At 36.7% G+C, this 16308-nt stretch overlaps 1 protein-coding gene across 2 annotated transcripts in view; it reads left to right on the forward strand.

Moving 5' to 3' along the window:
* Positions 1 to 16308, forward strand: part of LOC123869436 (kinesin-like protein CG14535) — a 460509-nt gene that overhangs the window by 426684 nt on the left and 17517 nt on the right. For both annotated transcript variants that reach the window (XM_045912358.1, XM_045912359.1), the window contains one exon: positions 13231 to 13434. In XM_045912358.1, coding sequence (XP_045768314.1) covers positions 13231 to 13434 — 204 coding nt within the window. The remainder of the gene's footprint in view (positions 1 to 13230; positions 13435 to 16308) is intronic.

Raw genomic sequence — 16308 nt, forward strand, 5'->3', positions numbered from 1 at the left:
AGGGTAATCTCTGGAACTACCGAACCACGGTAATATAATATTACCGTGACTGAACCGATTTTGAAAATTCTTTCACCAGTAGAAAGCTACATTATTCCTGAGTAATTAATATGCATATTTTATTTTCAATAAAAATTAAAGGTCCCTACGAAAATTGTGATAATGTGAATTAAGTCGGCATAAATCGTTTCATCTGAGAGATTACGTGGCGTACGCTGTGTAACTAGTTAAAGTTATACAAAAACAATGTATGGTGGCATTGTTTCTCTTAAAACGTTACTAGTAACTAAGTCTGTAGCATTTTGAAATGTTCACTTACAAAGATACACGGTCTCTAAAATTACATATGAATGTTTAGACCCGTGTAAATTTAAAACTTATTATTTTTACGGAAATCTGGTAAACCATAGGCATAAATATTAGCTTCTAGAACATGTCTACACAATTACTCGGTGCTTGATTGGCTAGTATTCAAAAGAGAACCAATTACGTTTGTATGCAGCAAGTGACAGATGCACTGCCGTTAAAACTTTAACTATACTACTAAATTATTACAGTTCTCACAACATACGTCGCCATAATGAAAACTAGAAATGGCATCGCGCGCTGCTAACCTCATAATATTTTATAGCCTGGCGAAGATAACCAGCCATTTATATACAGGAGCTGACAAGAGTCGTAACTCGGTAACCGATGTTGGTTTAAATCTGGCACAGTCTCGCCCCCTTTGATAATTTTCACCTGAGCGCTGCGCCTCGCGGTGCTCCCTCTTCAAATTTATGTTGCCTGAGATACCATCTTCATTGTAAGAATTCGAATCACGAGATAAATGGCTGTCGCTAGAAGAGACAAATGTGTTGCATTTCGCGTTCTTTTGATAACTTCATGTGCTTTTATTTATGTTTTCATGAGTTCATTATTATCCACTCTTATTGCAGTTTATTTTATTTTAGACTACTTCTAGTAAGTAACGTGTTCAAAACTGTTTGCTTGTTTTATTATTTCCAAATAATTCCCTATTGCGAACTTAAAAGTAAATTCCTTAACTAAATATTACGTTGCAGTTATTTTCATTAATATTTTTGATAGCTTAGTGGTTAAGATTTCGGCTTCCTATTCGGAGGTCTGGGGGTTAGATTCCGGGCGATGCGGGGCATCTCTAACGTTTCACAGTTATGAGCGTTTAAACCAATTAAAATTGGAAACATTATAATGAAACCTGCATTTCTTAGCGTTATCCATAATGTTCACAAAGGCGTGTGAAGTCTGTCAACCCATACTTGACCAGCTTGATAGACTATGGCCACATTCATGCACCATTCTCATTCTGAGAGGATGCCTATGTTTATTAGTAGGCCTGAGATGATTATGATGATAATTTATAGATGTCCCGTTTCAGTCTGTTCAAAAAGGCTCAGTATATTTAATTAAAAGCTATCTTCTAAAAATTTGAAAGGTTTTATAGGACAGATAAGTACGCTCACATTTCTTAAAACACTACGCGCTCTTGTCGCTTCTAGTTTACTGCTTTCTTGAACTCTAAGATGGAGGGTAGTACGAAAGTGTCGCTTACAATATTAGGATGTTAACCGCTGTAGACGATTTACATTATTCATTCGAGGGCGTGGCGCGGATCAGCGTATGCTTTGATTTAATGTGCCTACACCAAACGTTAATTGGGCCTTTTTAACCCCCGACTCAAAAAGAGGGGTGTTATAAGTTTGACGTGTGTATCTGTGTATCTGTGTGTCTGTGTATCTGTGTATCTGTGTATCTGTGTATCTGTGTATCTGTGTATCTGTGTATCTGTCTGTGGCATCGTAGCGCCTAAACGAATGAACCGATTTTAATTTACTTTTTTTTGTTTAAAAGGTGGCTTGATCGAGAGTGTTCTTAGCTATAATCCAAAAAAATTGGTTCAGCCGTTTAAAAGTTATCAGCTATTTTCTAGTTTTCTTGTAGAAAATAAGGTTAGATAACCCTTAGGTTCATAATATTTAAGTGTCAATTGACAAATGTCAAGCTGTCAAGATGGACGTTGCCTAGATATACATAATTATTTATTTGAAAATGATTTGTCGGGGGTGTTGAAAATTTTTAATTTACACTTGTAATCTATTAACGTCTGCGTGTTTAAGCTGCCTAACACTGCTTTGCGACTTTGAATACGCTTTGAGTCATTTAATAACATGACCTAAGATTTAACAAGTGTAAATTAAAAATTATTATAACACCCCCGACAAGTGAAGGTTACAGTAACTAGAAAAGCTGACAACTTTCAAACACCTGAACCGATTTTCTTGGATTATAGCTGAGAACACTTTCGATCAAGCCACCTTTCAAACAAAAAAACTAAATTAAAATCGGTTCATTAGCTTAGGAGCTACGATGCCACAGACAGATACACAGATACACACGTCAAACTTATAACTCCCCTCTTTTTGGGGTCGTGGGTTAAAAACGTAAATCCACGCGAACGAAGTTGCGAGCATTAGCTAGTATTTTTATATTTTGCGTCACAATTTTTCGCATTGAAACAAATGATACCAAATGAAATTATTCACGAAGAAATATCACTCTCCTCACAACATCTAAGGTCCTCGAGAACAAAGCCCACGGTCTCAACACCTTCGTTTGTGTACGAAACAGGAAAGTGAAGCCCGCCGCAATTACATGCGCCTTCCTTTGTGGGAACTACTAACACAGTTTTCTTTAAAAAGGTTACAGTTTTCTTAGAAAAGCTTTGACCGACGCCGCCTCGCCTGCCGCAATTATTGTTAGTTGTTTTTTTTGCATTCTGTTTTTGTTTTGTCCTATACGAAGCTTTTGACATACATTGTTCATAAAAATGAGCTTTGTTTTTGTCTTTGTAATTGAGCTAACCTTATCTACGAAATGTTTTTTCAGTTACTTTAAAAATAAAAGATCAATGCCTCCTAACTATATTCAGAAAATCATTTATTAAATAAAAAAATCACATTTGATTTTAACTTTTAGGTAAGTCTGTACATTGGAGATAATTTGGGTTAGCTAACTTAATAGATTGTATATGCTAATCTTGCTGAATTAGTGAATTAACCAATAGTACTGTAACTCTGTTTTAAATATAAAATATGATACATTAATTTATTTCAAGTAAGTAGCTATTTTCTTTTTACAAACAGTTATTTCTATCTTCGCTTGTAAAACCACATTCTTACAAAAAAAAAAATATTTTCAAAAATCATGCTTACACAATTATATCGAGCAACATGACAAAAGACTTTTTCGGCCTTAAAAAATCTGGATTTTACGAAAGCGTTTGTGAAGTCCCAAATAAAATCTAGACCCATAAAGTAAATCTTCCAGCCAGCTTAGAGCAAAGTACCTACTGCTGCAATGAAATATTCATGAGCACAATATCAGCACACTTGGCGGGATGGAATTAAACGTATGAGGACGCATGTTGGTTACCGTGTAATAAATTCACCCCCGACTTTTGAATATGTCCCGTTATAACACATTTTCACAATAGTCACTACCCTACTTGTTTGAGCGGTGATAGTGTAGTGTTTAAGACTTCGGCCTCTTGTTCGGAGGGTCCGGGATTTGATTCCGGGCACGTATTTTTAAACGAGCAAGTAGGTCAATTTTTGGACCCCGACCCAGAAAGAGGGGTGTTATAAGTTTGACGTGTGTATCTGTGTATCGGTGTATCTGTGTATCTGTATGTGGCCTCGTAGCTCCTAAAGTAATGAACCGATTTTAATTTAGTTTTTTTATTTGAAAGGTGGCTTGATCGAGCGTGTTCTTAGTTATAATCCAAGAAAATCGGTTGAGCCGTTTGAAAGTTATCAGCTCTTTTCTAGTTACTGTAACCTTCACTTGTCGGGGGTGTTAAACATTTTTAATTTACACTTGTCACAATAGTCACTATACCCTACTTGTTTGAGCGGTGATAGTGTAGTGTTTAAGACTTTGGCCTCTTGTTCGGAAAGTCCGGGATTTGATTCCGGGCACGTATTTTTCGTAAGAATAGCGAGGAAATGAGCAAGCAGGTCAATTTTTAGCGATTACATTATTACAATGCATTATTGTAGCCAATAGTGAGCGAGCATCAACCAATCAGAAATGATTGCGATCGTCACAATGTACCAGTCGTTTTATCGTAATTGAACAGCTGGGTACAGTTTAATTTGGCAAGATATACCTAGATATAACTGGTAATGTGTGGCACAGCTTTCAAAAATATTTTTTTTCTTTCTTTCCTTATATATACAGCAAGATGCAACTATTATAGCCAAATGTAAGCGAGTAAAATATTCTCCCCTGGGTTTTGAATATTGTTCCTCGGCATACGGTTTGTTTTATCAAGCGACCAAACATAAACCTGTGCTCCACGATGATCCGTTGGTTTATGGCGGAGGGGGATATTCTGCACTGCGGATATATTAGTAGGTAACTACCGTTCGCGACAGCTTGAGATGGCAATCGGGATGTGAAATGGAGGGACGCCCCGAAAACCCATCCGTCACCTGCATTAGCCTGCACCGGGTTAGCGCGGGGGGTGTGCTGGGCATGCACACCCCGTTTGCCATCTCGACCAGTCGCGTATTTTATTTTATTGTAAGACGCGATGCCCGAGACTTCGTCCGCGTGGATATAAGTTTTTTTTAATATCCTGCGGGAAATCTTTAATTTTTCGGGATAAACAGTAGCCTAAGCTCATCTCCGGGATGCAAGCTATCCTTGTACTAAATTTTGTCAAAATAGGTTCAATGGATGGGCCGTGAAACGCTAGCAGACAGAGTGACAGACAGACACACTTTCGCATTACTACCTATTAATGACTAAACCGAATTAACTGAACCGAAAGGAGAACGGGCAGACACAGGCTGGGGTTGTGTCTTATAATACGCCACTTAGTGTCTTACTAAAATATATTTTACTAGCAGATACCCACGACTTCGTTCATGTGGATATAGGTTTTTTTTTAATGCCGTGGGAACTATTTGATTTTCCGCAAGCGTTGATAAAGGTGTTTTAAAAATCCTGTAGGATCTTTTGATTAACTAAATACATGTGGGCATCATCTTGTAAATATTTTATTTATTTATGAACTTAAAACTAACCACAGTGCGTTTAAGGGCTATCAGTAACGATAAACAAGGTCTTCCGTCGTGCAAGCTGTCGATAACGCGTCACTCCGACAGCGAATTTCAAATTTGTTTGCCCCAATCGCCCATAAAGAATATCTGAATAATACGGCCCATGGCGGTCTGATTGATTAGGCGGTCGTGAAATATTTATGAGTTCCCATCATTTACCTTTACCGATAACATAACGTGATAACACAATGTTGGAACTTGGATTTTTTAAAGAGTTCTTAAGAGCTAACATTTTTTTTGTTGTTAATTTTACTCAACAACTTCTAATAGTCACTACTAGTCGCGTAGACTGTTAAAAAAAATAGGTAAGTACATACCGAATGGCAGATAGTTATTATGAAGTAGACATCCACTAAGAAAAGCTTTTTAAAATTCAACCCTTAAGGGGGTAAAATAAGGGTTTGAAAGTGTAATCCACGCGGACCAAATTAGCTAGTGAATCAATAAACGAGTAAAATAAGAATGAGATTTTTTTTTTTTATTTACTCCAACAACTTCCATACAGTTATTATGACCACAAAATTTACAAATCAATTTCAGTATGGTTGTCCATTACAGGTGCACTTATGAATAAAAATAATCCAACATGCACTAACCTAAAGTAATACAATTTCTTAATATATATATATTATATATTTTGTTTTTGAAACAATTGAAAGTACAACATTTACAACATTTAGTGGATAGTCGCTTCTTCGTCGGTGGTGGGACAGCTGCCTAAAGACACAGGGTGCCTAATATGTTTTTGCTATACAGCAATACTGACAAAACTAAAAGGATTCCTGGTCGTACTAAATTAAACAAAATAATATTTTACCATTATCATCGTAAATCCTAAACAAACTTTTTGTAATTTCGCAATCACTCAACCGTGGGGGGCGTATTCCGCGTTTATTACGCGAATATCTCAGCTTAGCACATGGAAGGTTTCATTACCCGCCTTTAATTTTATGCATGGATGCGTGCATCGTCGCTGTCGAACATCTTGCTTAAACTTTACTGCGCGAATATATTGGGGCGTGGGGAGAAAACCGCGGGAAGCAGAGATCGTAGTCTGTATAATTTAATGCCTTTGCCACAAAGATGACAAATGATTTAAAAAAACTTGTCCGTGAGATCCTCTTATCGACTATAATATCCCTCCTGTGATGCATTTTAAACTTTGTTTTATTTTTTACAAGGAACCAAAAGCTTAAAAGCTGCTGCGTGGTGGTGGTGCCTGTGGCTTGCTTGGTGGCTGGCTTTTCCTGCATGTTTATCAGTGGAAGGGCGGGCGGTGCATGGCGCATGCTGCATGTTGCACCACACAGATTATAGCAAATTAGGCTTTTAGTTCCTTGTATATCATGGACTTCTATACAACATTAATTTTTTAATTTTTAATTGTAATTTTTAATAAAAATACATTAAAGTACTTTTAGTCGTTATGTACAATAAGTAGTTAACATTATTTCTATATTTAAAATATAAGAAGATGCGGAAAAGTCTTTTTTTTCGCAGATATTATAAAACTCCAGATACGCAAAACTCGTACATTTGCATTTTAAAAAGTCAATCAAATTCGTAGGCTTGGGGTGCCCGTAGCGGCGTAGCAGCATAGACTGGCGTGGTGTTTACGCACCTTTGGGTAAAACGACACCTATGAGGAAGTTTCAACAAGTGTAAATTAAAAATTTATAACACCCCCGACAAGTGAAGGTTACAGTTACTAAAAAAGAGCTGACAACTTTCAAACGGCTGAACCGATTTTCTTAGATTATAGCTAGGAACACTCTCGATCAAGCCGCCTTTCAAACAAAAAAAACTAAATTAAAATCGGTTCATTCGTTTAGGAGCTACGATGCCACAGATACACAGATACACCCCTCGTTTTGGGTTGGGGGTTAAAAATGGCGGTCGTTGAGTGTGAGTCAAAATCTGTACAACTGACGAAAAATTTTTGTTATTATTTTATCATCGATATACCTACTACTTACTTAAAAATATTAAGTATAAATTTTTATTATTTTAGGGTCCAAATCATGATAATATTATTTAACTCGGTCCTTTTGCGTAAATAGGTACCTAGTAGGATATTATTCAGTTTATGAACGTTTCTTCTTCCTTGATGTATTTTTCCTTGTCATTCATCTTTAATTTTATGCACGAGTGCTTGCATTGTACCAGAGGAAAGTTTTACTCCAATTTCACTCCAAAAATTTAAGGGAAAATGTATAAAGTTTTTTTTGTAATTTGTCACTGAAGGAAGCATGTTTAATTTAAAAACAACCTAAGTATTGGGCGAAAACCAGTTTGAAACCCCAGTTTTTAAAGGCCAAGTAGCACTTGTTTTAAATATTAGCCAACCAATCGCCAACCCTGGAGAAAACGTGGAAATTATTTTCAAAAAGCAAAATCACATCACACTAATATTATAAAGGCGAAAGTTTGTATGTGTATGTGTGTGTGTGTGTGTGTGTGTGTATGTTTGTTACTCCTTCACGCAAAAACTACTGGACAGATTTGGCTGAAATTCAGAATGGAGATAGATAATATCCTGGATTAGCACATAGGCTTCTTTTTATCCCGGAAAACCAAAGAGTTCCCACGGGATTTCGAAAAACCTAAATCCACGCGGACGAAGTCGCAGGCGTCAGCTAGTGATCTAATATAACGAACTTCATTTATATTATACAAAGAGCTTCTTATTTTTAAGGTAAGTATTTAAATAGATAATATTATTTAAAAAAAAAGGATAATGGATTCCAAAGCTATAAAACCTCTAATATTTTTTAACCCAAAGTTGTTTCAATCTTTATACGAACAAAATTGTTAATAAATGAAATTCAAACTATAATAACTGTAATATTTTCAATTAAAATAAACTAAGTAGGTATCTACCACCTGTGTGGAATTTCATTACACAGAGTGGTACGAGATTAAATCACTTTTAGAAAAAAGCATATTGTTTACGGAACATAAAAATCCGTGTCACGAAATCAAATGACGTATTTTGGGTGAAATATTTACGTGAGAGCGAAAAACCTTTCTAGTGCGAGTCTGATTCTCACACGAAGGGTTCCGTGCCAATATAAAAATTGCATGGTGGCCATTTTGGTTTTATTTAGGTATCTGTTGTTATAGCGGCAATAAAAATATACATATACATGTATACTCTGTGAAAATTTCAACTTTCTACTTATAGCGGCTCATGAGATACAGAACACTGACAGACAGACGGATGGATGGACAGCGGAGGCCTACTAACAGAGTCCCGTTGGCACCCTTCGCATACGGAACCCTAAAAAAAGCAAAATGGCACCCGTGGCAGCCATTTCGCCTGTTGACAACGAGATTTGTTTTTCTCCTTCATTTTATCATTTCGCGCAAAGTATTAAGATAACATTATTTTCTTTTTATGTTATGACAGATTCCCGGTAATTTAAAGGAACAAATTCATTCTTTTGTGTAAAAGCTTGGAAAGTATGTAAAGAGTAGGTAGATACTGACTATTGCCTGCAACTTCGTCCGCTTGATTTAATTTTAAAAATATGCAGTAAGAACTCTTTGATTTCCCAGGACAAAAGTAGCCTATGACCGTCCCCAGAATGCAAGATATTTCTGTACCTTCCTACTTTTCCTGTATATCCTATTATGATATCGTGAAATCATTTTGTAAAACAGATGAGTCGAGAAAAGGTAACAGACAGACAAACAGACACACCCTACCGACAAAGCCGTGCCGCCAGGCGATTTAGCGTTCCGGTACGATGCCGTGTAGAAACCAAAGTAAAGGTTTAATGAAAACTGCCATATCCCTTCCAGGGTAATTTCCATCTTAGAGTGCATCATCACTTACCACCAGATGAGATTGCAGTCAAGGGCTAACTTGTATCTGAATAAAAATTCACTAATATTACACTTTTGAATATACAATGAAGCATATTTCCCTCAATTCATTCATTTATTAACCGACTTTAAAAGAAGGAGGAGGTTCTCAATTCGTCGGAATCTTTTTTTTTTGGGGTATGTAATACCTATTACCAAATAGTTAAACAAGTGACACAATAATTGGTCCAACGATAACGTAACACAGCTATGTGTTCACAATCAAAAAGACAGGATAATAATTTAATTCCCAGTGAGGAGTTTAGTTTACCGAGTGCTCTGACGAGTTAATCCCGCAAGCCTGGTTAACTGACGCCTGATAGTGCTCCGTTCCTGGCTCATGTTTGTATGTACCTAATAGCGATGGGCATGATTGCTATTTGAAATCATTTTCATTTGGTGATATTTTTTTTTCACAGCGATTTCATGGGCTATTTCTCACGAAAATTGATTAATTTTCGTACGTAGAATCGTTTGCTACATTATTTTAACTAGAAATTGTGCACAAGATCAAACTTTTTCTGTTTACTTAAGCATAGACTACATGGAGTCTATGTCATAGACTTATGAAGTTATGATTGTAAGTGTGAAAATTACAGGTAACTTTAAGTAAGATAGGAAGTGTTACATATTTTGTGAAAAGGCTGACGTGACTTTTCACACGCTAAGTATCTGTGAAATGATCCATCTCTAGTATGTAATGTATAAGCCCCATTCTCTATATTCTCTCATTCCCATTCGCTCATATATGTTCTCATTCGCTATATTATCACGTAAATTACCTAGTTATTATATAATACTAGCTGATACCCGCGACTTCGTCCGCGTGCATTTAGGTTTTTCGAAATCCCGTAGGAACTCCTTGATTTTCGGGGATAAAACTAACCTATGTGCTAATCCAGGATATTATCTATCTCTTTTCAAATTTCAGCCAAATCCGTTCAGTAGTTTTTGCGTGAAAGAGTAACAAACATACATACACACATACATACACACAAACTTGTCCCCCCTTCACCATTTTACCACCAAACCGCAAGACGTCGGGCGAGTTTCCATCCTTATGTCGTTGACATTCCATCTACACACACGAAACGTTTTGCGTCTTCATTCCTCATACGCATGGCTAAGGTTTGGAATACTCTTCCGCGATCTGTGTTTCCTACCAATTACAATCCGGGTATCTTTAAAACAAGAGTGAATAGGCACCTTCTAGGTAAACTAAGACGGGCTTAGACCACATCATCACTTTCCATCAGGTGTGATTGTGGTCAAGCGCTTACCTATAGTGAATAAAAAAAAAAACTTTCGCCTTTATAATATTAGTGTGATTAGTGTGATGCGCGACAGGTTGAGATGACGACCGGTTTTCAATGATGAGGTCTAAACTGGAGCGCGCTTGCCTAGAAGATGCATCTTATACATTTTCTTGCAAGTGGCATCAACTATAACAGATAATCTGCTCAATTCAATCATAGATGAATATTATATGCTATCTCTATGAATTAAACTGAAACAATTGACTTAATGACGTCATTTGCATAACAACGCTGCTGGTGAATCGCGTCAATAACTAATCAGTCGCGCCTAATCCCGCATTGTGAAGTGGGTGACTGCTAGTGTGCGTTGACTTTGCGGCTTACCTTATCAGCATATTGCAGCTGCAGCCTGCAGTTACTACTACAGGTTTTTTGTGGTTTTAGGATTCCGTAGCCGGAAGGTGCCAACGGAACCCTATTATTAAGCCTCCGCTATCCGTCCGTCTGTTTGTCAGCGAGCTATATCTCTTGAACCGTAAAAGGTAGAGAGTTGTCTTTATTTTGCCGCTATGACATGCAGTAATATAAAACATACAAAAAAAATTAAAAAATACATAATCTTGTATGATGCTACGGAGCCCGTTTTTTAAAATAAATTAATTATTAAGACTCGCACTTCAAAAAGCCACCAAACAAGAAAAGAAGAAGATATTAAAATAAGCACTAGAAAGCACAAAAACTTGAACTAGAAATATCTACTCAGATCCATGGACCAATTATTTATTATACCTCTATGCTCAGATCTAAAAAAAAATAGATCTTCAAGCTTTAATTAGAAAATAAACATGCTTTTACCTGTCATAAATTCAATAAGAAATAAAAAAATCTTAATTATCTACGCTACCATAAAATCTTAACTTTTCTTTTTCTAGTTCATTCTACCTACATCAAACGACACAAAAGCTATAAGCTCATCGCGGCATAAGAACGGGACGCAGCACAGGAATGGCTTATTGCAAATAGTCATAAAGATTTTCGTCCCACCATCCATCGCTTTCATCGGCCGACTGGCGTTTGAAGTTATTCCAGAATTACATCCCATTTAAGGCCTTGACACATACAAAGCGTGGCAGCAATGTTTCCAACGGGTACCTATTCATAGTAGTTGAAATCTAAGTATGCACAAGGTATGCACTCAGTTTACACGTCATTTCGACATCGTTGATAGATTTCGAGTCTCTAACCACTAAACTTTCTGTTGACTATAAAATAAGTGTATCTGTGCATGCTCACACTTGTGCACTATATATACCTAGTGGATAAAAAGTAGCCTATATTGCACTCCAGGTCAAAGTCAAAGTAAAAGCATAGACTATATATATTATTTAAAAGTCATTTATTTAAATTGGTACTATTGTACACTTTTTGATTGTCAAACAACGATGGTAATGATAATTAATAACATCCGTGCAAAAAATCACTTGATCCATGACTCCGTTGCAGCGTGATTGAAGAACAAACGAATACACATTCGCAATTGTAATATTAGTAAGAAGTAAGACAACAAATGGTACAACATCCACAAAACGGACAGCACTGCTGACGCGTCGCTTACGCGTAGTGTCTGCTTAGCCCTTTAGGGCTTTATAATTCAGTCGGAGGCATTCGCAAATTAGCGTGACACGTCTCGAGTAATCCTCTAATGGCATTCAGCCCGTGATCAAGCAAACTAGACACGTCGCGCACAATGGCTTATCGCAAGCCCGAATTACGACTATTAGCTGATTACGACAGAGTCAACTATTTACCCTCATGTTGGTAGTAAACCACATATTTTGCTAATGTTTGCTCCCCTTGCATCTTTTGAGGACTAATAACAGACTTTTTTTGATGATTCCTATTAGCTGATTACGAGCGCTAAGGGAGAGAATAATGAGAGAAACATACTTCGAACACGTAACGTGTGACAAGTCGAATCAAATCCATACTAATTCAAAATTCAAAATAATTTTACAAGTAGGTAACTACTTTTGAATCGTCAAGTGCATCTACCACTGGTTAGGAAGGCTTTTCTTATTATGTGATACTTTTGCTTGATATGATTTAATATTATAAATGCGTGATTCTTTCTGTCTGTTTGTTTCTCTATCTGCTAGCTCTTCGCTGCCATCCATTTAACCGATTTTGACGTAATTTGGTACATTTTCCTAACAGCGTCTCCCAAATCACTATGTAATTAGATGGAATTAATTACGGCAGGTTGTCTCTTTGAATTAGTTAGTTGAGGGGTTCCTGTTAGTGATAGAACATCATAGACCATGTTTTGCTTTATAAGCGCCTTTAATATCGAAAATTCATTTGTGCACAACCTCTAATTAGAGTAAATTGACAGATTTAACAGTAGTGCTTTGCTGCAGGAAAGAAAAATAGAGCTATCTTTTTCACAATGTTAGGAATATTGTGAAAAAATAGTCATACTATGCCTCGCCGACCCGGGGTGCACACTGGCAGACTTCACACACCTTTGCAAACATTATGAAAAACTCTCAGGCATGCAGGTTTCCTCACGATGTTTTTCTTCACCGAGAAGAAGGCGTATATATTGATCACTAGAACCCAGTAACTTGGCTAATACAGCTAACCTCACCAGAAAACCAGCCAAGTGCAAGTTAAACTCGCGCACCGAGGATTCCGTACTCGGTTCTCGGTTTTCGGATTTTTTCTTTACTTGTGCTATAAGACCTACCTACCTGCCAATTTTCATGATTCTAAGTCAACAGGAAACTGTAGGATTTCTGACAGACTCGACGGACGGACAGACAGACAGACAGACAGACAAACAGACAACATAGTGATTCTATAAGGGTTGCGTTTTCTTTTTGAGGTACGGAACCCTAAAAAGTCAAGAGAACAATTATTATTATTTATTATCCATTCAAGATTTATGTTGATTGTTTCAGGTGAAAGTAATGCTTCGAGTGGGCGCATCAGGCGAGGGTCCCTTTACGAGTGGCACACAGACCTTCTCTCTCGACAAGCGCAAGAAACAAGTGACGCTGTGCGAAGCGGCGCCCGCGGCCACCGCTCCTGAGGACAGAAAAGTTGGTGTTGCTGCCCCGAAGATGTTCGCCTTCGATGCTATATTCTCCCAGGACGACTCCCAGGTAACTTAGCATTAGGTGCTTGGCTTTAAGCTACAAGAGCAGCTCAACTGGAATGCTTGTTAGGGTTCCGTGCCTCTGGAGAAAAAAGGAACCCTTGTAGGATCATTTTTTGTTTGTCTGTCTGTCTCTCAAGACTCGTCAAGCGAATCAAAACCTATAAGGGTACATCCCGTTGACCTAGAATTATGGGATATGGCAGGTAGCTATGACTTATAGCACAAATACGTAAAGGGAAAAATCCGAGAGGAATGCTTCGAGTGGGCGCATCACGCGAGGGTTGCAAAAATTCACGCCGATCCGTTGCTCCGTTGCGACGTGATTGAAGGAAAAACGAACAAACCAATAAACTGACACAGAAGCACACTTTCTGAACTGTTAAAACCTACGAACATGCCATAGAAAATATCCGCGAAAATATTTCTACACATACTTCATTCAATTATCTCACATTCCCCATGAAACTCAAAGGCATATCCGAGTACATCGAGCGACATTTTCCGCCAACACATAAACCTGAATTAACGTAAGCGTGCAGTCATCTGATATTCCCGGGACACGGTGTTTGCGCGGAAACTTCCTCGATCCCTGGTCTAGGAACGAAGGAAATGTGTACTACATGAAACTTTTAAGTTTTAGTTTTGGTCCAAGATGAAATACTCGAAATGTTTTCTAAATCGAACATAGCCTGAAATATTTATTTTATTTATTTTTTTATTTGTACCAGAAAGTTGTAACAATATAAATAAAAGGAAAGAAAAAGTGGACAGGGAAGCACTTATCTCTATAAGAGATCTCTACCAGTGACCCTTGGCAGTGCGAGAGGTTGTGAAGGGAGTAGAATAGGTACAGCAAAGATAGACAGTAATTATGAAGAAAAAAAAAATAGTAGATATTATGTTATAATATATACTTACAAATATTTATATATTAAAATAGACTTACAAAAACATACATACTTTAGTAAATAAATATATACTTATAGTCATAAATTAATATTTCAAGATTTGATTTTTTTTTTCTTGATCCCTCTGGCAGTATTATTACTTTGCCTATAATATATCGTAGGGTATAACGTATATTTATGAACTCAAATATTTACGTGCCTACTTCAAAAGTCATCTATAGTGCTCCAAAGCTAACAGTATAGGTAAACAGTTGTCAAGTTTCATAGCCCCTAGCTATGAAAAAAATAATGCCAAAAAGCAAATAGTTCATTGTTTCATAATATATTTCAGTTATTTCACATAGTAAAAATATTTTGCCAACAAAAATCCGCAATCTTCTTACTTGGAACGTTCGCAGTCCGTTGTCGCAACCTTTCTATACTTACTTCAAAATTCATGTGCAAAAATTTCTCGCCGAATTTCATGTTTAAATTGTTGAAAGGCCGTGCAGCGTTCGGTATCGCCTGCTATGCAGTAAAATTGGCATTTTTCGCTAACATCTGAAGTTTAGAATATCTGAGAAAGTTGGGCCCGTACCTGTAAAAGTTTGATCTTTTTGAGAAACATTTTAAATTCTAGCGAAAAAGAGCTACCTAATGTTATTATAGAAATAACTACTGGAGTTTATATTTTGATACTATTATCTTTTTTATGCAGGGAAAATGATCTTAAATGTCTGAATATATTATAGTTTCAAAGTTACACGGGCTCAAAGACAAACCAAAGACACAGATATTCATTTGAAGAATTCATCTACAAAATTTCATTGAGTTTGATAGGTTAATATTCAAATAGGAATTAAACTCCATTTGTATGGGGTGTGCTCTGAATACACTCCTAATTCAACTTCGTTTGTTGGTTTGATGTGTGAATAATTATTACACTCAGTTACAAACCTCGTTTAATTAATAATTCTGTCATTACTCCACAAACAATTCAGTTGGAAATCCATGCCCATATCATGTACACTCATATCAAAATATTTCATTGTTCCAAGGCTTGTACTGAAAACGGGAATTACATCCGAAACAATACCGTACACATTACATCACCCAAGTAAACCTCAACACAGTTGGTATAAGGCTGGTAACTCATAAATATAGAGTAGGTAGGTACATCGAGTCTACAAGCAAACATGGCTGCTGCAAAACCAACAACATATTAGAATTAAATAGAACATAATAATTAGTTTACTTACTGAAGCTAATTACACAACTAGGTACTTATCAAGCTTAAGAGGGCTCTCTCCGTTACTCATTTCATACAATCGTAGTTCCAATTTCATTTGAATATTAAGCAACCAAAGTCCATGAAATTTTGCAGACATATTCTAGAAACTAATATCTATGTCTGTGGTTTTCCAGATTTCTGTTAAGATATTCGTTTTAAAGTTACGCGGTCTTAAAAATTTTCATACAAATCTTTGAGCCCCTGTAATTTTAAATCTACATATTTTTAGAAAAATCTAAAACACCACAGACACAGATATTAGTTTTTAGAATATGTCTGCAAAATTTCATGGACTTTGGTTGCTTAATATTCAAATGAAATTGGAACTACGATTGTATGAAACGAGTGACGGAGAGAGCCCTGTTAATAATAATTGGCTAATTTGATTAAGAGGGCTCTCTCCGTCACTCGTTTCATACAAACCTAGTTCCAATTTCATTTGAATACTAAGCAACCAAAGTCCATGAAATTTTGCAGACCTATTCTAGAAACTAATATCTATGTCTGTGGTTTTCCAGATTTCTGTTAAAATATTCGGTTTCAAAGTTACGCGGTCTTGAAAATTTTCATACAAATCTTTGAGCCCCTGTAATTTTATAACTACATATTTTTAGAAAAATCTAAAACACCACAGACACAGATATTAGTGAAACGAGTGACGGAGAGAGCCCTGTTAATAAGGGAATATAGGATAAGTACG

This window comes from Maniola jurtina, chromosome 11, assembly GCF_905333055.1.
Source record: "Maniola jurtina chromosome 11, ilManJurt1.1, whole genome shotgun sequence".
Lineage (NCBI taxonomy): Eukaryota > Metazoa > Arthropoda > Insecta > Lepidoptera > Nymphalidae > Maniola > Maniola jurtina.